This window comes from Achroia grisella, unplaced genomic scaffold (assembly GCF_030625045.1).
Source record: "Achroia grisella isolate CSIRO2021 unplaced genomic scaffold, CSIRO_AGI_Agris_v1 utg18504, whole genome shotgun sequence".
Classification (NCBI taxonomy): Eukaryota; Metazoa; Arthropoda; class Insecta; order Lepidoptera; family Pyralidae; genus Achroia; species Achroia grisella.
In genome coordinates, this window is record NW_026712688.1 from 331737 (window position 1) to 355974 (window position 24238).

The 24238-nt window shown below is 32.7% G+C and overlaps 2 protein-coding genes across 2 annotated transcripts; one reads left to right on the plus strand and one right to left on the minus strand.

Moving 5' to 3' along the window:
• Nucleotides 1-477: 477 nt before the first annotated feature.
• LOC131841613 (ras-like protein 2) lies at nt 478-14321 on the minus strand. The gene is made up of 5 exons (XM_059189935.1): nt 14136-14321; nt 13823-13910; nt 10018-10229; nt 5522-5731; nt 478-3256 (listed from the first exon to the last, which is right to left on the minus strand). The coding sequence occupies exons 1-4, from the start codon at nt 14238-14240 to the stop codon at nt 5534-5536; spliced, it is 603 nt and encodes a 200-aa protein (XP_059045918.1). The 5' UTR covers nt 14241-14321; the 3' UTR covers nt 478-3256; nt 5522-5533.
• A 303-nt stretch (nt 14322-14624) lies between these two features.
• On the plus strand, nt 14625-15792 carry LOC131841622 (cyclin-H-like). The gene has a single exon (XM_059189947.1). It carries the CDS (start codon nt 14747-14749, stop codon nt 15722-15724), a length of 978 nt encoding a protein of 325 aa, XP_059045930.1. The 5' UTR covers nt 14625-14746; the 3' UTR covers nt 15725-15792.
• The last annotated feature ends 8446 nt before the right edge of the window (nt 15793-24238 follow it).

Genomic DNA, 24238 nt, shown 5'->3' on the forward strand with positions numbered 1-24238 from the left:
CACATTAGCTTTTCAATTATATCAAACATATAGTATGTAATTATGATGTTATACCGCGTTCCCGAAATGGCGATATGGTGGTGCAAAAAAAAAATATCTTGCCATACATTTGAAAATACATATATTCATACTTATTACATTGTTTTTAACAAAGCCACTGGCCATTACAGATGTCCACTTTTAGTAGCGAAGACCATTTACGGCCAATCTTCTATTTTATAATTATTTTTTTATTGGAATTAATATGTAAATGTGTTTATTCATCAAAAGCTAATAAAAAACGTTCGTCAGTTACAAAGCTATAAACTCTTTTAAATAATTTGTAAAATGCATATCAAAACATATCTGCATAACTAGTGCCGCAATTCCTCTCAAATAGTATCACAATTGAAAAACAAATAAAAAAAATATATAAAAAAAGATGAGGACCCATCTGATTGTAAGCGATAACAAACACAACTACGTACATAACGTTATCATGTGATAACGTGGTACCATTACGCTGCTATTGCTTTTTTTATACTACGATGGTGGCAAACAAGCCTACGGTCCATGTGATGGTAAACGGTTACCGTAGCTCTCGAGAAAACCTCGGCAGGTAATTAATTCCATAATCTAAATGTATGCGGGAGAAATTTCATCTGAAACCGCACTGTCCCTGAACAATCTTCCATACTGAACTTACGACCTTTATAATGCGAAATAATACATACTATAACTGTAAAATTATGTATATTTATATATTGTCCACATTTATATACGTAATTTGAAGGATACCAAACGTCTTATCTATCTATTTAAAAATAATTTAAATTATTTTTTTACTTGCAACACTATCTGATTGGAATTGCGTTGTGTTCGCTCAGCAAAAAACTGCGTAAAGACCAATTTTACTACCATATAAAAATATACATTACATCTCTTTCTAACATTAAGTCCCTACTGTTTGCAAGATTCCCATATGAAATCAACAAAATTCACATAGGAACCTTGGGTAAATATACACATCAAAAACTTCGGTTTCGTTTATAATACTATTATACATCGTAAGGACTATCGTTTCAATATGTGGAATACAAAATTTTATATCAGTAGTGTAATCAGAAACATGCTTATAGAAATTAGTATCGTCAGAAAAATTGTTTTCGATTACAAATGTATTTTTAATAATTTGAGTCTATCATTTAAATATTGGACCTAATAATCTTTTAGAAAAATGTTTATACTTTGTGAAATTATTATTTTTAATTTCAGAATTTCATTATATAATGGATTTATATTATTTTGTTTAATTCTGCTACCATTAGCATGTGTGAGACCACAAATATTCAGTGCAGAAACTTGACCACCACTACAGTTCAGTAACCAGACTACTCTAGTACTGGAAGCATTAACATGTGTGAGACCACAATTATTGTGCTATATAGCAGACTATTTGTGGTCTCACACATGCTATTGATAGCGAATTAAAAAAATGTATATACCTATTAAATTTTTTTCGAAATTGGACTACTCCGAAAAAAAATATAGTTAGTACAATTGAATGAATTTTGTAACTGTAATATTTTTAATAAAATTATACTATTTAAATGTATATTCTCGGATATTAGTAGATTACTATAACATTTTAGTTATTTAATTAAATATGGTCCCCATTCAAAGAGTGACCATTCGAAAAAATTTCAAACGTTAAACATAAGTAAATAACTGTCGGAAAAATATTAAAGAAAATAATACAAATTAGTATTTGGTTTCGAGACGTAATCACACGTCATTCTTACAGTTTTCTTATACTTATATTACAAACTTTATAATTTACAATACGATTATCCATACACAACTTATTTAATGTTATTACAATACTCTATTTAATATTTATTTATTTATTAAAAAAATACAAGCGAAAATAAACTTTAGTATTAGTTTTGGAAATAAAAAAATCTATTTCAATCTCGTATATTTATTTTATTCGAGTGTTAATATGTTTTCGTAAATTTTCGCTTGTAGAATAAAAAATATAACAAAAAATAAACAAAGGATTGTATCCTATGTCATATATATAAAAAAGAAATGTGTAATATATTAGCTAGGTATTATATAGCACCTTTATATATGTGCTTAACAATTTGTAGTTATATATTGGTCTACCCGAGTGACGAATAGGTTCGTTGCAAATGTAAAAAAAACATATAACGATTTTTTGGATCTGTGGGACTTGCGAAACTTATTGTGTAATTAGTCGCTTTACAATTTCCATAGACGACCATAGTCTAAAGAAGTCAGAAAATGAAAGATAGACTTTACTTTTTGGCCTAATTCTCTTCAGTTATATGTATTTATTTCTTAATAAGAATATTTAGTTTTACTTTAACAACAATAATTAGGAAAATTATACTTTGTCTCTTTCCCACACTCACGCAGAACAACGAAAGAAATAAAAAGAGAAAATAATACGGAACATTAAAGCCATAAGTCATATTTACAGCTATTTGGTGATTTTGGTATGGCACCATAGACAAACTGATTACGAAAATAAATATGATAAATATTGACAGCCCATAGACGGCCAAGCATCTAGATCAAGCAGCGCCATCTCTGTTTTACAACCTGGAAACTGCCTATGGTAGCTTGACTGTTTATAGTCCCCATAAGTTTAAACAAATTCTTAACATTATTTTTATGTGTATAGCAAGTTGTGATGTAGGAATGATATAATAATCTAGTTTACAAATCATAACCTCTCTTCTACAACATTCTGTTTACATTTCAACCTAGGGCTGATGTAGAGTAAACAAAAATCAAAGTTAAATCATGTCAAATTCTCAAACTTAATCATAGAAAATAAAAATTAAATTATTGAATTATAATTAAATTATTTTAACACAGATTGACTACATTTTAGGCTGCTAATACACAGTTAGACTATTTTCAAAATGGGCGAGACAACCAATTGCTTAATGGGAGTTCACAAATGTTAATTGCAATAGATCAACTTGACAACAAACCGACTGTATATCAGCAGCCTTAGTCTCTATCAACAAAATAATAACTAAACATTACTTAAAGATAACCTAAAAAAATATTGAAAATAAATACCTTATCGCATAAGGAATATAAACAAAAATCACTCGAGTGAATACAAAAATACAATGTAACTATTGAAATGAACAAAATATTTTTTTTATACAAAATATTGTTCAATATAAATATAATTATGTACTTATGCTTAGTACAACTTCACTCATGTGTATACAACCTATAAAGAAATTATACAAAAAATAAATATATTTCTTTTAAATAAAAAAAAATGATTCGGAGATTAGATGCCATAATTTTGTGAAAAAAAAACAATTGTAACTTATGGCAGCTGATTTCCAAATACAATGTTAAATATAAAATATTTGTTTATGCCTCCAAATATATGTTGGAAATCTGACAACCCGATTATATAATCTCAATTCAATCGTGGAACAATCAATATTTGACCATAGACAAAAGAATTCCCACCACATGTTATCTAGAACATACTGTAAATTGTTTTTAATAACAATAATTCAGCTACTTGCAACACCAGGAAAATTAGTGCTGTTACCAGTTTATAAAAAGGTTTAATTACGTTTATACTTTTGAAGGTTTCAATATCATATTGGTTTGGAAATACTTCTGCTTGAGAAGATTTTAGAGTATACCAACCGAATGTAAGAAAATTATTGTTAAAATGTCTATCTACCGTTCTCACATCATAATTAAACTTTGAGGCTTAATGCTTTATTCATCAACTCATACCATTACTGTACCATACTAAAATTACTAGATCGACCAAGTGTTACCAACTTCAATATTATTAATTTAGTTTTATGTGTACGATATTTGATGGAGTCTTCATTAAATGATCTTAACTATAGTAGGCATATTAGACTATACGATCTAAAAAAGAGCCATCGGTTTCGTTTTTCTATAAAAAAAACAAGGATAAGTAGCTAAAAACATGTAGATAGGAAGACTTATTTATTGAGAAGATTTCTCTTAAATTTTCTCAAATTCTTGTTCAATTTTCCCTAAAAATGTGGTTTTTAGAGAAATTTGAACAAAAATTGAGAGAACACCAGAGGATAATCTAGCAACACTGTTTGTATATGGGATCCATATCCATATATAGAGATGTGATAAACATATTTCAGTCCTTGGTACATTGAGTTTAGAAAAAAACATATAATGTTTAGTCTCGTAAAGATAGATATATTTTTGTCTGTTAAATTTAAAATTGTTAGAACAGCTACACTCATACATTTTAGTTTTGTTGCTCGATTACGAAATTCAGATGCAATCAAATGTCATTTGAAACAGATTGGTATATAAATTCATAATTTTGAGGTTATATTTGAAGCTTTTGATAATTTCAAACAAAATTAAACAACTCGGTAGATTTTTAACTGTCAAATGGACTCTGTTAGACGAAGGAAATGGACTTGTAGTGTGGACAATACTAACTCCATTGCTAGCAATGTACAATCTCCTACACTGGATTGACCTCCATATTTCCTCCCCTTAAATCTATCGTGATTAATTCCTGATTAACTGCAACTACGGTTGATAATCTTGACCTCACTTCTTGTTACGTCAAGAACTAGTGACAGATGATAAAATGGGCTAATCGGAAATGTATTTTTTATACTAAATTTGTATTTAAATTTACAGTTCTTTTATTGTACATTCTTGTTCTATACTTCAAATTCTGTTATGTTATTAGTTTTACCAATATATATATCTGTATTCCAAGTCTTTTTCTATAGTTTTTCGTTTTATCTGTACACGTATAAAATAAAACTACAATATCTTCATTGTATCACCTTTCACTGGTGCCATTATATCCTATTCCCGATTCATAATTACCAATTAAAAAAATACGGTCAAGATACCAAAATTATTAATACATTTTATGATATTTAAATTGACAAATTTCCGATTACATATAATCCATTTGACAATTTCAGACGCCAACCGAGTCGTATGCTTTGCAACTGTAGCTGTCAAATGTCTGAAACATAACCTCAAAACCGTGTCAGTCAATTTCAAACGCAAAGTCATTGCAATTGAGTAACATAATCGATACATGGGTTTGTAAAAACATATCGCTTATGTTAGTACCATACCGGCTTAACTAAAAAAATACAAACTTCGGAATATCTTAAAGTTTTAGCTTTAAAGAGGCCGATCATTAATCACGTATGGCTCGAGAAGTAGTAGGTACTAAAGATACACGTGATTGAGTTTGGGAGGGTTAGTACTAAACCTCCCTACCATGGGTAGGGTAGGGGGAGAGTATATGTTAAAAAACATGCTAATAAAAAGACCTGATTAATGTACCGGAATATGCCCCAAAGTAAAATTAAAAAAAATATACAATTTCAAGTTAATGCAGTATTGTACAAATTGTACGTATGTACGTCATTTTACTTAGACAATTGAATTGGATTTTGTTAATAAAATACATACATAGATATATATAATTAAAGCTTACCACAGTCTTCTGTTACAACATAACGCAGGTCCGTTTCTTGTGGGGTGTATAATTTGATTTGTTGTTGATCCTCTCGGCCTCCTGGAAGCGGCGGACGAGCCTCACCAGCTCGTGGAACGCCTGGTCCACGTTCATGCGCGCCTTCGCACTACATTCTATATATGGAACCTTCAACTGACGCGAGAGGGCTTGAGCCGCCTCTAGTGATACCTGAAATGTCATACCAGATCATATACTTAAAGACAATTTTTTTAAAGGGTTATTTAAACTCGATTTCTGTTTATTACATAAGGTTGGTATTAACTTTAATACTTTTTTAAAAACCCTGAAAATTTCAATCAGCGCTCTCTAGTCTCTAGTAGATAAGCAATTTACATAACATCTTTTTGAATTATAGCCTATGTGTTATTCCGATGTATAAACTAATATACCTGTAAAGTTTCATCAAAATCCGTTCTGTAGTTTTTGCGTGAAAAAGTAACAAACATCCGTCCATACTCACAAAATTTCGCATTTATAATATTGGTAAGATATTAAAGTTTATACACTCACTAAATACACACAAGGCAATCCCAGCCCTGACTTAAAAATTGTTAATTTATTTATTTTTGTATATACATTGTACTCCGCACTAGGCGAATCTGTATCGCAAGAGTCCACAAAGAGTCGATTCACAACGCAAGTTTCAAGACATTTGTAGCCCGGGTCCCCACTAACATGCTGACCACCTTCATGAACAGGAGCGGATCGCGAATTGGTGGTGCCCTGTGCTAAATCTACTTAGGGGGGCCTACCTAATTATATTACTCAACTAAAAAAATACACCGACAATAAACAAGCGACCAGAAATTCCCCGTTCCTTTCAATAGACGCGCACTTGTATGTGTTGATAGATCTCAGGGTTGCCAACCTTATGATAGGTTTTTTAACATTCTAGATATTTTTTTTATATTCTAAATATCGTTTCAATGGGCTGGGGGCTCTAGGCTACAGCCCGATGAGCCCTTAGGTAGATCCGCCCCTGTTCATAAAGGAGGACTACTGGCCGAAGGGTGTGGTGTATCGGCATTACCGTCATCAGAGCCGTTACCACAGCAGCAATTTATATATATTTTTGATTATTAATTCATATTTCACTTAAATTGAAATCAACAATTGAGTGGGTATACACTGAATTACTCACAATAGTTAAAAGCTATATTTGTTGATTGTTTATTAATCATATATATGTTGGTAGATTTCAAATATAATTTATAATTACTAATATTATAAATGTAAAAGAAGGGAATTTTTTACACTTTCACGCAAAAACTACTGAACCGATCATCACGAAATTTTGTACACATGTTCTTGGAGGTATTTGCATGAACATAGGATAATTTTTAATAAAAAAAAAAAAATATATATATATATATATATAAAAATCAAAATTTTGCTACTTCAGCGCCATCTAGCAGCCAGTAATGAAGTTATGCGAGCGAAGCCGCGGGTAAAAGCTAGTTTGTAATAAATTTTACATTTGTAGGCTGGTTATAAATTTAGCATAAAGTAATTTACTATATAATATACGAGCTGTATCACGTATATATGTTCGCTATCCTGCTTTTTAGCACACAGTAACATTTATTATTAAAAACAACAAAGATTTACAATTTTTATTGTAAATATTTGTTGTTTTTAATAATAAATAAATAATAATAAAATATGTATGTTAGTCTAGGTAATTGTAATATGGCTACACGGTTTGAGATGAATAAATAAAGAAATTAAAATAAAAGAATTGCCAGTTTAACATCTGACAATTTTATTATTTTTAATTTATATTTTTACATTTATAACTACTACAGATAATGTAAAAGTACAATGAAAAAAATTTATTATTATTATAAACTAATTTTCACTCGCGACTTCGTTTGATCAAGATTTTATCCCTTAGCATACTAGCTATCTTACTAATTTTTATAAACGCGTAAGTTTGTGAGTATGGATGGATGTTTGTTAGTCTTTCACGCAAAAACTACTGAACGGATTTTGATGAAACTTTAACTAAGTTAAATAACATAGCGTATACATCAGAATAACACATAGGCTATAATTCAAAAATATATTATGTAAATTGGGTGATATATAATTATAAGTGTGATGCATACGAAGTCGCGCAGTATAAGAATGAAAGAGAACTTTTTTAAAGAGATATATTTATGACAATATCTATCCCATAAAGTGTGGATACCCCATCGGAGTTTAGTGCTTGCAATTAGGTATACAAATATATACACAGTGGTAAACAGTACATGATAAATCCTATTATTGGTTTACCTCCGTGATTCATTGCGCTGCAGCGTGACGTCCAGATTTTCGAATGGGAAAAACAAATGCTATCATCAACTGTAGGTATTGATGTCAATAATAATGTATAATAATACTATCTGACTCTGTTTTGCCATATAAATTAAAATCGCTATTAAACAATAGGGGGTTGGTGCTGGAAGGGTGAACTTTTAGGGTAGGTGAATTTTTTAAAGATTTAATATACAAAAATTTGTCTAAAAAATAAAATATCAGGGATGGTCATCCCTTATTACTTAGGGGTATGAAGTATAGATAGTAGCCGATTCTCCCAAGTACTATCGATTTCCTGAGCTGGACATATTTACATGTGACTTGTTAAATTTTAGCAGAATGGCAATGGATTTCTTAATTAACACGTAAAATTGTCGGTTGTTATTGTTTTAATATATTTGTTTTTGTAATTATTACTATATCATATTTTTGTATAATTTTTCCTAAATGAGCATATTGGGGAGCTGTAAGACTCGCATAGTTTGATGTCAATAAATATATAAATAAATTATCATAATTCATTATCATTGTAATTAATAATGATTAAATCAACACGAGTATTTACCAATACATTTACATTATTACATTTTCCCTACGCATTTATCGAGATATTTGTAGAAATCGTTTGTGCGAGTACCTCAGTCTCACCTATTTCAGCCATTCACCTGCTTGTTTTATAATAATAATAATAATATATCAAGACAATTCATAAAGCGCCATCTAGTTCCAAGCTAAGCAGAGCTTGTATTATGGGAACCAGACAACTGATAAATACATGGATGCATTTTTTTTGTAAATAAATAAATATTATACCCTACCGACGCCATATATAACGTGATTATAATGCCGTTGGTGGTCTAGTGGTTTACCACAACGCTTTACTATCCGATGGTCGCGGGTTCGATTCCTCGCACGGTGCAAACATTTGTATTTATGGGTATGATTGTTTGTATCGGTCTGGGTATTTTCTATGTATATTTTGTATGTATCAGTTGTCTTGTACCCATAACATAAGCTCTGCTTACCGTGAGTCTAGATGGCGCTGTCTTAATTGTCCAAGGTTATTTATTGTTATGTTACACCCATAATATCCATCGTGCATTGCCATTATGGAGATGTAATTTTTTTTATAGCATAGGGGACAATCTTTTACGCTGGTGGGTCATCAGTGGTGTATGATAATATGAACATGAGGCAAGCTCAGTTAGCCCATTGCAATTTTACAAAGATCACCCACTCACTCACACATACACACACACATACGCACACACACACACACCCGCACGCATGGGGGGGAAGGGGATTGTTAGTAATGTGGACTAATGTCCCCATTGCCAGCAATGCACCATGTCAGGTTGACCTCCACGCGGTTCCTCCTGGAAACCATCGTGATAAATTTCTGGTGAATTTGTCACGATGGGCTAACTGACCTGACCACACGCTCATCTAATCACCCTCCCTCACCCTCCATTAGCGCAGGCGGGTGAATCATTCCATTATGATTCTTAAAAAAAAAAAACAAACACATACACACACACACACAACACACACACACACATACACACGGACGCACGCACACATACTCAATGCACTCCACGTTTAAGCTTAAAACTAGATGTATTACAAATTTATATGAAAGAGAGACCTGGTGTCTAAGGTACAGGCTATTGCTTACTTTGGGCTCCAGATGTCCCACAAATCATATTTGTGATTTTTATTGTTGGCATTTATATAAGAAAACTGGAACAATGTAATTTGTAGAGACGAAAAATTTTTTTACTTATTTATTATTTATTGTGACAAATTCACCAGGAATGGAAACAGGTGGTTAACAGTACAAATTACTAACAATCCAATTGTTACTTTTATTTTAGAAAAATAACGTTAAATTATTTCCGCGGACGAAGTCGCGGGAACAGTATATAAATAAATATTAATCATAACTACACACTGAAACATAAAATAAACATAAGGCTCTGGACACTAGCGGATAGACCTTGCATTACCCTGCATTTGGAGTGCAGATATCACAGCACAGTTCTCTGACTACGGAGTAGTAGTTTTTTAAATATAATAATGCACAATAGTGCTCCCTCCTGCGCTATCAAACACTATCAAAATTTAAATTATAGAGAATTTTGATCTGAACTTACCACTCTTTGCGACTCCAAGTCTGCCTTATTCCCAACCATGAGCATGGGGAATTCGTCTCGATCCTTCACACGAAGGATCTGCTTGTGGAATTTGTAAAGTTCATCGAAGCTCGCGTGATCTGCCACTGAGAACACCAGGAGGAATCCTTCGCCGGACCTCATGTACTGCTCGCGCATAGCACTGAACTCCTCCTGGCCAGCCGTGTCTAGAACTAAGAGTGAAACATATATGAAACAGTCATGCTCGCTATAAATTTCAAACTTGTGGCCGCGTGGTGAGCGGGTCAAAGTGCTCCCTCTAATATGGTTGAGTGCAATGATGGCTGGCTCATCCGTCATACTCGTAAACGGGTGCTAGACTAGACTATTTGCTTTTGCAATAGCATATACTGGTAGTCTCTATTCTCCCAAATTTTAATTTATAAATGAACTAGCTACTTGCCCCGGCATCGTCCGGGTGTACATGTATTATACATATAAAAGTTGCTCTTGAATCACTCTATCTATTAAAAAAAAACCGTAGCGTTACCGTTGCGTAGTTTTAATTATTTAAGCATACATAGGGACGGACAGACAGCGACAGCGACTTTGTTTTATACTATGTAATAATAATAATGATCTGTATTATTGTAAACATGTACAACATTTATTTGAAAATAATACGAGCTGAGTTTCTTGTCAGTTCTCATCTTGAAATCATTCGGAACTGACGGTAAATTTGACATATCATAAGAGTATGTAATAGAGTTACATGAATAAAGATATTTTAAAGTTGAACTTTTACATACACATATTATTATAAGAATAATTTATTGCTGCTAATGAAATTATTTATATATGTGAATTTATGTAGGAAAAATGTTAGGACACTTGATACGGCTCGATGAATTTATAAAAATTATTATTGAGAGAAAATAGAAGGAAGGTCTTCCCCTCCCTTCTGGGAAGGGAAGACTAAGGCCCAGCTACATCTAAGAAAATAAAGACAAAATTGGAGTCCTGTCAACATCTTATCAACATTTAAAGAGCATGATGGAAGATCGTGGAAAGTTGCAAGAGCTCCACCGACAAGAGCGTGGCTCTTAAATTATGAATGACTGATTTATTATTAAAAATAACGTTTATTCAAAAGAGCAACACGTAAGTTTATTTCTCGTTCTTTCTTGTGATGAGTCTGCATTCCGAATGAGTGGTAGAATAAAAAAATATGACATAAAAAAATGCTTATATTGGGTTCACTAAAGATTATTTCCTATTTCTATTTAATGAAATTACATAAAAAATATATTTAAGGGGTACTTCATTAGGCAGCAAAAGTACCGGTCCTTCAGTGAATGCCGACAGGATTCTCATTTGCAGCACTAGTTTTTAACTGGACCTTTCTCACAAATTTAAAGACTAAAAACTAGGGTAGGACAACACAACAACTAATCAATGGCAAATAAAATTCTCATCTTATATCAATCCCTTATCAGATAAAACTCTGTTTTATGTTAAATATAAACCTTTTTCTTGAATCACTCTATCTATTCCTAAAAACTGTAGTAAAGTCTGTTGCATAGTTTAAAAGATCTAAGCGAACAGAGAGCCTAAACAACTTTTTATACTAAATAAAGATATAGTAAAGTAAGTAAGACATAATCGCTTAGCACAGCACTGGTTTCCCTCGAGAAAGCTGACCCCAAACAATAGAATAATAAATGAAAGTAATCTGTTACTGTGGAACAATCTTAGTTACCAATGTATATATACATAGTAATGCTATAACATACACAATAATGAATATAACAATGAGGCAAAAGCAAACATGTGATTATGTTTTACAACTATTTTGATACTGTAAACATGGTTTTTACACACATTGATAGGTATAGAAAAACCCCCAAGTATATTAAAAATTAAACATGTTTTTAATTATAAGAAAACCCCAACCTGAACAAAACTGTCAAACTTTACTGAGCATACCGAAATAAGCCTCAGCTACAAAATTACACTGTCTCTCAAACCATGCCATTGGCAAAATCACCGATCAAAACTTGTGGTAGCCATCTAAATATATATAATTCAAAGGCGACTGACATAGTGATCTATCAACGCACAGGCCAAACCAGTGGATGAATCGGGCTGAAATTTGGCATGCAGGTAGATGTTATGACGTAGGCATGCGCTAAGAAAGGATTTTGATTAATTCTACCCCCAAGAGGATGAAACTTTATATGAAACTTTGCCAATTTTAAACCTATCGGGGTGAAACTTTGCATGCATAAAGCTACTATGACGTAGGCATCCCCTAAGAAAGAATTTTGATAAATTCCACCCCAAAGGGGATAAATTAACATGAGTGAAGCCGCGGGCAAAAGCTACTAGATACATAAGAATTTTCAATCTTTGATCTCAAATGACATGCTTATAATTTCTTAATACCAATTTTGATTAATTCTACCCCCAAGATGATAAAATAGGGGATGAAAGTTTGTATGAAACTTTGTCATTTTTAAACCAATCAGCCTGAGATTTTGCATGCATTAAGCTACTATACACAGGCAATCCCTAAGAGAGAATTATGTTAAATTCCACCCCTAAAGGGATATTAATGCGAGCGAAGCTGCGGACAAAAACTAGTCAAAAATAAAGAAGATGAGAACCTAAACAAATGTGATTAAATAAAGTAAATTTATGCAGTGACCATAGTGTTTAAAGAATCACATAAGTTTTTTTATTTGTTTTTTTTTATATTTATATCTTGCAATCGGCTCACCAAGCCTTTGACTATTTGTTGTGGAACCATTTACAGGTGAGAACTGTACCTCCAGTGAGAAAACTGTCTCATTTTACATTAATGATTCTGATCAGTGAATAAAATCCCATGTATTTCTTGTCTTTTAAGCCTTCTGTAGTTAAATGGGTATTGTAGTGCTGTTGCAGGGATATTAGAATAAGATTCTTTTATGTAAGAGGAATGGTAAACTGAATGACCTAACCTGATGGTTTGTGGTAATAATAATAATTTTGATTATTAAATGTGACACATCACCAACAACGAAATTCACAAGGAACTTGGCGTACTGACTGTAAAGGAGGAGATCCTCAATTGTAAAGAAAAATATAAAAAGCGACTATGTAATCACTCAAATCAACTGGCTGCTCAATTACTACAAATATTTTACCCCAAGCGACTAAAAAGAAGCGACATTGTGTAATGTTTGCAGTATGCTTAAGCAGTAGATTCTCCCGCTAGGGTGGACAATCCATTCTTAGATCCCACACCCAAAAAATCTGCTCATAGTTCTGGGAATGATTGCAGATAAGAAAAGATAAAAAAAAAAATTTAATTAAATTTTAAATAAAAGAAATAAATTTAATAATAAAAGTAATACTTTTTTACAATTTTTGTCTGTCTATCTCTTTGTTTGTTCCGGCTAATCTCTTATATCGGCTGGACCGATTTTGATGGGACTTTTATTGGCAGGTAGCTGATGTAATAAGGAGTAACTTAGGCTACTTTTATTTTAGAAAAATAAAGCTAAATTCCATGTGGACAAAGTCGCGGGTACAGCTAGTATATAATATATTTTCTTTTTTAATATGCATCTATCATTAGTATAAATTTGTTTCGTAAAAAGAAAAATAGTTTTACAAAGATCTCTATTCCTAGACAATTTCATGATCAGCCTTCTTTCATAATTTATCACACTAATATTTATCATTTTACCATCATGATACTGGACATCTGCTACAACTTCAATATAAACTAACTCGAGAATCTTGCATTCTTTTTGCTATTAAATAATGGAATTTCACTTACTGTCCAACTTTGCTGGTGAATCATCAATGACACACTGTTTAGTATAACTGTCCTCAATGGTGGGGTCATAATCAGTCACGAAATAACTCTGGAATAACAATAAAAAGGGATTTTAGGAACAGCTGGTAACTGCAGTGGGCGGCTCCTTCCCACAATGGGACCTTGACACCAAATATACTTGATGACTATTTTTAAATATGAAGAAATGGACAATTACTTTAAATATAAGCAACAGGAATATTACATAAAGTTTGTATACATCAGATATCCTAATATTCGAATCATAAAAATTATCTTAAGCAAAGATAAATACCTGAATGAATTGTATTGTAATTGCACTTTTTCCCACCCCGCCACCGCCGACCACGACAAGTTTATATGTCTGAGCTTGATTTGGTCTATCGCCAGGTCGAGACATATTTATAAAATAAATAAAACAACGGGTTTAACTAATATTATAATAAAAAAAATAGATTTCTAAATTAGATGACAAACAGTCAAGTCCGATTCGAAGGATGATTCAATTCACAGATCACAGAGGCTCCACAATATTAAATTCTGACATAGAGTACTTATTAAGTTTGACACAAATTTTAAAAATACTATACTATCTAAATATTACGACTTAATAGTTAAATAAATCACTTTCATTATACTAAAAAGAAGCAAGTTAATTTAATTAGAGAGATAATGCGTATTTTGAAAATTTTACGTGATGGTCGAACCATTTTACTCTGTACTGTCACTCATGTGATATCTGTCATTGACAGTGTCATTTAAGTCAGTTCAGTTCAGTCAGAAAAGTCACAACAACAATTCCGATAATCCATTGACCGTTTCTCGTTTATATTTTTTGTTTTTGTTAATATTTAAGAATAAAACGATTGTAATAAATTATATCTGATCTGTGATTATAAGAATAAAATGTTTTCGACGAGTACACAGAGGAAGTTTTGGACGTTCAGTGACGAGAATGAGATAGCACGGCACCGAGAAAAACACAATTTGCAGTACATTTCAAAGCATGGGGCTAATATTGACGAATATCAACGGTATAACTTTTTTCTGTCCCCTGATGAGGAGAGACTGCTTTTAAAACAATACGAGCTTCATATGAAGGAGTTCTGCAAGAGGTTCAGTCCACCGATGCCGAAGGGCGTAGTGGGCACCTCATTTAATTACTTTAAGCGTTTTTATTTGTACAACTCCTCAATGGATTATCACCCGAAAGAAATTCTTGCCACCTGCGTATATTTGGCGTGTAAAGTGGAAGAGTTCAACGTGTCTATAGGTCAGTTTGTAGCTAATATTAAAGGAGATAGAGAGAAGGCATCTGATATTATATTAAATAATGAATTATTGTTAATGCAACAGTTGAACTATCATTTGACTATTCACAATCCCTTCAGGCCAGTAGAAGGCTTCCTTATTGATATAAAAACGAGGTGTACACTAGCTAATCCGGAACGGTTACGAAGTGGGATTGACGAATTTCTAGAAAGGGTGTTTTTAACAGACGCATGTTTGCTGTATGCTCCGTCACAGATAGCTCTGGCTGCCGTCCTTCATGCAGCGAGTAAAGAACAGGAAAATCTTGATAGCTACGTCACAGAAACATTATTTAGAGACGCCGGACCAGATAAATTGGCTATTTTGATTGAAGCAGTACGTAAGATTCGTTCGTTGGTTAAAATGGTTGAGAGTCCAGCACGAGAACGAGTTAGGATTATTGAGAAGAAACTAGACCGGTGTCGTAATCAGGAGAACAATCCGGATAGTGAAATATACAAGAGGCGTATGAGAGAAGCCTTGGATGAAGAAGACCTGCCATATTTGCAACAGAGCAGAATGTCTCTAGATACAAGTGGAATCTCACAAGTGTTGTCCCCTTCGGCGTCTTAATATTGACTATTACTGTATTATTTTGACTTAAACTATTTTTTTTATATATAGACAGACTACACATATAAACAGACTGTATATTTAAAAATGTGTTTCCTTTGTCTTTCTATCCAACTAATTTGGCCTGATATGGATAGAGCATCTATCGGTTTTATACACTGATGTACTTTACTTACCATGGTTGTGTGTTCAATTCCTTGCATGGTACAAACATTTGTATTCATGAGTTTGATTGTTTGTATCGTTCTGGGTATTTTCTAAGTATATATACTATGTGTTTATTTTCCAAAAAAATATCTAAATATGTTTGCGCCTGTATCTGTATATCTCTTTCCATGGCAAGGAATCTTAAAAGGACAGAGATGTCTCGCTCGAGCCCGATCAGCGAGACTAGGGCTGTCGCACACGTAGTCGCTCTGACATCGTTGAATGATGGCTATCATAGTTTTTACATCAGTTCTCTAGACCTATAAGATAAGGTCTGCTTAGCTTGGGACTAGATGGCGCTGTTTTCCAGGTATAATATTAATTTGGTTTCCCAGCATTGATATGAAAGAAAGAAATTGACCACAATCTTTAGTTTTATGATTCATTCTAATTACGCCTAGACGTACATTATTATTTATATTATTCTTATTATATATATGTTGTATAAGCTGTGCTCGCCGTTTCCCTGCATCAAATTTATAGCCTATGGGTTATTCTGATGTATAAGCTATGATATTCTAAAGTTTCATCAAAATCCGTTCCGTAGTTTTTACGTGAAAGAGTAACAAAACACCCATCTATCCATTTATATACACAAACTTTCACGTTTATACTATCAGTAAGATAGTGTAAAGGTATCCACAGAACACCAGCGTCGTGGCACCTCGTCATGGCAAATGCTGAGCAGAGACCTTTTCGATATTCACATTAGTCTACAATTAGGTGAAAGAGTACTTTCACGCGCAAACTTTGCTTTTAATGAAAATCGTGAGGTGTTGTTCGATATCATTCGTTTCCGAATGATATCCTTATGAATGGTAGAATAAAAAAAATGTGACTATTCAAAAGTGCTTATATTAAGTTTATTTGAATAAAGATTATTTCTATTATGTAATATTATGTTATCTGTGATTTCTATTGTAGGCAATGAGAGGAAATTAAAAAAAATGCAATAAAAATTCTCTATTGTTTCTTAAATACGTAATTTTATTTGGTTAACATAAAGCATTACAAAATGAGAACACATCGTGGATCCATACGTAACTGAATATTAAAATTAAGCATATTTGAGATAAATAAGTGTTTATAATAATTAAACAATATTTATTAGGTACATACAGTCGATAAATATTTTTTCACTTTCTTGATAATAAACAATTATGAATCAATACAAAACAAGTTGGTTGTAGTCGTCATATTAAAAATATTTTTATTCAGGTAATTCAAGGTTTTTGACAAATTATTAGTTTCTCAGCTTCATTCTGTAACAAAAAAAAACAATAAAACAAAGTCGAAGTACAGATAAGATAATATTACATAATCGAAGTAGGTTAAACGATTTTAAAATTAAAACAAAAATCCAAGTAAACCAATTTTCTATATTTATTTAAAAGTAAGTCTTTGTGGAACCCGCTTTCTCCCTGATTTGCCCCTGTCCCTGATTTGATAAGCGTTGATCTTAAAAAATTCTATATTAAAAAATAACGGTTTCTAAAACAAGTTATTTGCTGTTTACGTTATGAGTCTACATTACCTCGTTAAATATCAGGCAGGATAAGTTATGGACGTAGCCAGACCGAAATAACAATGAGAAAAAAACAAGAGAAACCAATTCTAATTTCAAAACTCTGGTTTCCCTTCGATTCTTGCATTTGCATGAATCTTTCTGATTAAATCTAAATTGAGATATTATTGGAGAATTAATAAAGTTACCTGTATCAATTTATAAATGGCAGCCATTGATTCGTCATTTCTGCACGAGATTGAGCCAGTTATCGACGATCTTTTCCGCCCCAACTTGACGTGAACGTCAGTTGAGCTTCCGCTACCCATAGGTATGCGACTAAAACGATTACCAACAAAATAAGTTTATGCATTTTATAGTCTGTATTTATTTACTATTGTTAAAATGGTGGTAGCTTCTTTGAGAGCTATTCAAGTTTTGATGGTGTGTTAGGACCAGATACAGTTTTTATACGCCTGCAAATGTACTGATGAATAAATGAAAGAAGCCACAAAATGTTTAATTTGTCCGCCCCTGACTGTAATTAGTTTTGTTTTTCGCAATTGGTTTTTATTTAGCCACTGCCCACGCCGCGGACAATAAGCATAAACTTAAACTTAACATACTTATTATTTCACTAAAGATCCGGCCCGGCTTTGCACGGGTACAATTAGAATAAACAATCATTTAGGTATTCATGTAGGACATTTTAGCCGCTTATGAACGCTTATGAATTATTGTATTAATATTTTATTTCTCTATCGTTCAGTTCAGTATACAGATTCAATTAGAAGAACTGGCAAGAAACAACTGATTTTCTTTTGTTTTAATAGCCAGTTTATTTACATTCTACACGTATATAGGCGTATATATCTGACATTAAGTATAAATCCCGTGCATGAACAACTACTGCTATTCTCGTTTGTCATGTAAGTAATCTATATGAGTCAAGGGATTTGCTCTATACCTAAATATTTAATCCAGATCGCTACATCCTATGGTGGAAATCATGGCCCCATATAACACTGACACAGCGGAGCCATGGCTAAATATATGCATTATATGTTGATAAGGCACCGACCTAGCGCCGTATTCATTCATATTATATTTGGGACATGGTGTCTATGGAAATAACGGAATTTCCCATTTCTGAATCACGTAAGGTGTCTGATGTCTAAAAGAAGGGTGTTTCTGTATAAGTAAGATAAACACTTATATCTTAACTTAGTTCTTTTATTAAAATTTCAGACTTTTACTCTGTAGAAAGTTACTTTAAAAATGTTTGGAATTCGTATATCGAATGTTACAAAATACTAAAGTTATTGGGATGATCTGTTTTTGGCCTAATTTGAACATTAAAAAAAATAAAAACTCAATTTTAAAAAAAGAATACTCATTGTTTTTTGGGCTAATTTGAACTTCAAAAAAAGAATGCTTACCGTTTTTTTTGGAATGGTTTTTGGGCTAATTTGAGCTTTAAAAAAGAAAACTCACCGTCCTTTGGGCTAATTTGAATTTTAAAAAAGAATGCTCACCGTTTTTTGGGCTAATTTGAACTTTAAAAAAAGAATACTCACCGTTTTTTGGGCTAACTTGAACTTTAAAAAAGAATACTCACCGTTTTAGTTATTGGGCTAATATGAAATTTAAAAAAACAACATCACCGTATTTTTGGAATGGTTATTGGGCTAATATGAAATTCAAAAAAAGTTAACACATTTTTTTTGTAACGATTATTGGGCTAATATGAAATTCAAAAAAGAACACTTACCGTTTATTTGGAATGGTTTTTGTGCTAATATGAAATTAAAAAAAAAAGAACACTCACCGTTTTTTTTGTAATGATTATTGGGCTAATATGAAATTCAAAAAAAGAACACTCACCGTTGCCCTTTTCCAAGTTCTAATTACCATAATCCAGATGTTTAGGCGTAAATACAAAATAAACAAAAATCAGACAAACTTACATACTGACACTAGCCTGGTCAATTTGTAAGTTTAATAAAACAGCCTTCATTATTCTTCTCATGATATAAATTTCTATATTAGAAATAATATGGAAAATACATTTATTATACAGTACAAACAAAAATAAATCAGTCGTCTAAACAATATTAGTTTAGATTTGGAAAAACAGACCCTTATTATGCCGTCATTTTCTTCATAAACCTTGTATGTCTTCATTTGATTTGTAAATAAGTACCCACAAGTGACCAACTAATTGTCCCATCCTACTATATATAAAACCAGTTGGGAATATTCCAAGCCAATTCCATATCGTCTTTAGCCCGAGAACCATGTCTCGTATGCTGGTATTTGTCCTGCTTGTAGCGGCTATGCTTGTGGTGTCTGAAGCCCAGTTGACGTTTAGCACCGGATGGGGAAACGGGAAGAGATCTCTCAATCAGGAGCCTGATGACGGTTGTGCGACGGAAGAGACTATATATGTCATATACAAACTGATACAGGTTCGATATTTTTTGTTATAATAATATAATGCGGACGACCTCAGTGGTTTAGTGGTATTGCACACATTACCTTAGCTGGTTGCGGGTTCGATTCCTCGCACGGTGTAAACATTTGTATTCATGTGTATGATTGTTTGTATCCGTCTGGGTGTTTTCTATATATCTACATATATATTTACAAAAATGTATCTATGTATTTATACTAGTTGCCTAGTATCCATAACACAACCTCTGCTTACCGTAGGACAAGATGACGCTGTGTTAATTGTCCAGGGTTATTTATTTATTATTGACTAGCTACTCGCCTCGACTTCGCACGTGTGTACATGTATTATATATATAAACCTTCCTAATGAATCATTCTATCTATTAAAACCGCTTCAAAATCCGTTGCGTAGTTTTAAAGATTTAAGCATATATAGGGACGGACAGACAGCGACAGCGACTTTGTTTTATACTATGTAATGATATAGCCATCACAATTCACCAGAGCACCACCTATACCGCTGCACCACCGTGTTTATAATTTTTTTCTTACTAATATTCTCAATTTTATTCTTATGTGGATTATTCTCATGTGGAAGTTAGTGGGTGTGGATGGATGGACACTAATGTACTTGACAGTTTTGGCGATGGACTAAAATTTGTTACACTCCTTAACAGTGTTGAAAATTGTTTTCACTATTTTCATACATTTATTTTTCTACCAATTTCATAGGTATTTTCTTTATAGAGTTGTCATTTATTTTTTACTAGCTGTTCCCGCGACTTCATTCGCGTGGAATTTAACTTTATTCTTCTTAAAATAGGGGATATTTTTTTTAAATAGGGGATGAAAGTTTGTATGAAACTTTGTCAATATTAAACCGATCGGGCTGAGACTTTGCATGCATAAAGCTATGATGTGGGCATCCCCTAAGTAAGGATTTTTATAAATTCCACCCCTAAGGGGATAAGATTGGAGCTACTATGATGAAGACGTTCGCTTAAATAGGATTTTGTTAAATTCAACCCCCATGGGGATAAAATATGGGATGATGCAGGATGTAAATGTATTAGTTTGAACCTATCAGTACCTAATGGAACGAATAAATTAAGACGAACAAAATAATTTTTATTTCTTTAGGCTACTTTTATTTTAGAAAAAATAAAGTTAAATTCCTCACGGATGAAATCGCGGGAACAGCTAATCTCTTCATAATTCTATACTTCTGCCAAAGTGATTAACTTCAACTCTATATAGAAGTCAATTGTTCATTATTTTTATAATGACGACTGAATGACGATGTCGGTGGTCTAGCGGTCTAGCACATCGCTTTACGTCCGATGGTCGCGGGTTCGATTCCTCGCACGGCACAAACATTTGTATTCATGAGTATGTATCGATCTGGGTGTTTTCTATGTATAATATGTATGTATTTACGAAAAAAAAATTGTCCATGTACTTGTATTAGTTTACGGGTACTAGACCCGTAACACAAGCTTTAGATAGCTTAACTTGGGTCTAGATGACGCTGTGTGAATTGTCCTGAGATTATTATTATTATTATTTATGATTATGATGACGATTAAAACAATGATCTCACCTGTGCAGCATATATAATATTATTAGTACTAGTGAAAGGTGGTATAAAATATGGTCCATCGTAATGAATTTCCCAAGAATCAGTTATAATGGTTAGTAAATTCGTGTGAGATCGACTTTACTGGATAAATTGCTTGCAATGAGACTAATTACTAATTGCTTGCCTGGTCTCTAGCACTATAGCTCACCGCTTTATTTCGATGGCCGCGGGTTCTGTTCCTCGCAAACAAATATTTGTATTCATGAATATGATTGTTTATATCGATTTGGGTTTTTTCTTGGTTGAACTTGGAAATAAATTGCACTGTGTGAATTGTCTTGAAGTATTGTTATTATTACTTATTGTAGTGTCATTTTTATTGTGGGGCAATGTTAATACATAAAGCCTGCATAAAATAATGTACAGTCAATGCTTTTAATAATTACTAATATTTACAATTGCATTATTTTGCAAAATATACCTTTGCGCAACTTCGTCTGCAAGGGGGGAAAGGGGATTGTTAGTAATGTGGACTAATGCACTTATTGCTAGCAATGTACCATGTCAGGTTAACCTCCACGCGGTTCCCCCTGGAAACCATCTTGATAAATTCTTGGCGAATTTGTCACGATGGGCTAACTGACCTGACTTCATATCATCCTCCACTGGTGCCCCGCCAGCGTAAACCGTTAGCGTAGACGGGTGCACCATTCCATTATCATCCATATTAAAAAAAAAACTTCGTCTGCAACGGTCATCATTATATTTCGACCAAAATTACACAATATCCTTTTAAATCATAGCCGTTATTCTGATGTTCAGCTATAATAGTGTAAAGTTTCATCAAAATCTGTTCTGTAGTTTTGCCTGAAAGAGTAACAAACATCCATCCATACTCACAAACTTTCGCCCATATAATATTAATAAGATTTCGCTTTTATCTTGTATCGATGACAGTCTTTAACGGTCTCGACGACCAATAGACCGTACAAGTGGTCCTTCGAGCCGGATATTTCAAAAAAATTCTACAAGTTTGTCGTATTTCTCGTATAAGTCTATAGTCGATTGTTCTGTCTGTTCTAGTTTAATGTCTCATAACCGGCCTGCAAGCAATCCAGTCCAAAAAAACTCAATACTATTGATGTTTGTAAACTCAATATACAGAAAAAGTAATTGTTACATACTAACGGTTATTTTGGAAACGCCACTACACACCCTATGTTGTTGTAACCCACTTATGCATAAACGAAATATCTCCTTTGGAAAGTTTACACACTTTCCCGAGGAGATGAAAACCATCGCTTCTAAGAATATCCTTCAGTTCTTATCCCTGACGGGTCTAGGTAGCGAACTCTGAAAAAGGGCGAGCGCAATAGATGTATGTAGGTCGCAGTGCTACAGATGCTACAGGCATCAAGAATAAAATTTTACATCTTTACACCGTCTAGCTTAAACCGTTCAAGTGGTCCTTCGAGCCGGATATTTGTAAAATTTTTAATCGTCCGTCATATATGTATACATATCGTGTGCGTCCAAGTTATATGTCTTATAATCAGCAAGCAAACATTCCTATCGAAGAGACCGCAATATTTAGTAAACGAAATCTATTCCTACATTAATCTTGTTTTATTTTTTCAGAGCGAAGCAGAAAAGTTTATCGCCTGTAAGAATAATGAACCGAAAAACTGAAAATCAGCCGGCTATGTTGTCTTAAAAGAATAACAAAATGATGGTTGTTCTCTGGCTATATATAATATAGCTTTTGTACTTTTGTTATGTATATTATTATGTTCACTTTTTGGTATATATATATATTAGTAGCGGTAGCTAATGTATCATTCATTAATAATATGAAATTCATATGTTGTAAAATATATATATTATTATGTGCTACTTTATTATATTAATTATAAATATATATACCAACCTCATTTGATTATTTCTTATCTAGATTATAGGTGTTATATTTAACTGTTTTACTCATATATTTATTTATCATTAGAAAAGTCAAAAAAATCCTTTTTGATGTCTTTTACCTTTGTCTCGAAAAAAAAAACTGTATCAATTCCAAAAATTGACCAGTTTTAATAAGTTCTTCAGTGTTTTATTGTAATTTGAACTTTATGTAACACATAATAAAATAAATCATGTGAAATATATAAATAACACACTCTTCCCAATAGTATTGTCTCACGAAAGGAAAAAGTTCTAAAATCATTCTGCCACACTGTTTGAGATTATGTATAAAACCACACACATACATACCTTCACGATTGTTATCCGGGATCAGGTGACAGAGGCAGGCATTGTCAGTTTGTATATTAGATTAACAGTTAATAGTATTTACAAGGTAATACTATAAATAAAACAAATAATGTATGGGTATAATTTTATTAAAATCCTTCACGATTTTTCTTTAACGACGAACTTAATGACAGTGGGAATGACTGTTGAATAGTATTTCTAAGTGATCTTTATACATTTTACAAGCTGATCTCCTCTAGGTCTGGAAGCAGCTAAGGATTTGTTGGCAAATGTATTCGTTGTTATTAACAACTTGTGAACCGATTGACAAAGTTGAGCAAAATAATTTACATTAACACTCTTAGTTAATTGTTTAAAATTGTCAACCTTATAATTATTCAAGTTTCATTTGTCCGGTGGTTATGATTTCTAGCTATTCACCATTGGTGTTTTGTTTTTACTATGTTCCTAGTATGATTCGGTGAGCACTCGCCAAACAACATTCGATATGTCATCTACGAGTTCA

Bases quoted from the DNA above. Each gene is read 5' to 3' on its own strand.
- LOC131841622 (XM_059189947.1), top strand. From the start codon at position 14,747: ATGTTTTCGACGAGTACACAGAGGAAGTTTTGGACGTTCAGTGACGAG.
- LOC131841613 (XM_059189935.1), bottom strand. From the start codon at position 14,240: ATGTCTCGACCTGGCGATAGACCAAATCAAGCTCAGACATATAAACTT. The intron at 13,911-14,135 runs GTATTTATCTTT...TTGTTATTCCAG, and splicing joins TTACAATACAATTCATTCAG to AGTTATTTCGTGACTGATTA. The intron at 5,732-10,017 runs GTAAGTTCAGAT...ATGACATTTCAG, and splicing joins ACTTGGAGTCGCAAAGAGTG to GTATCACTAGAGGCGGCTCA.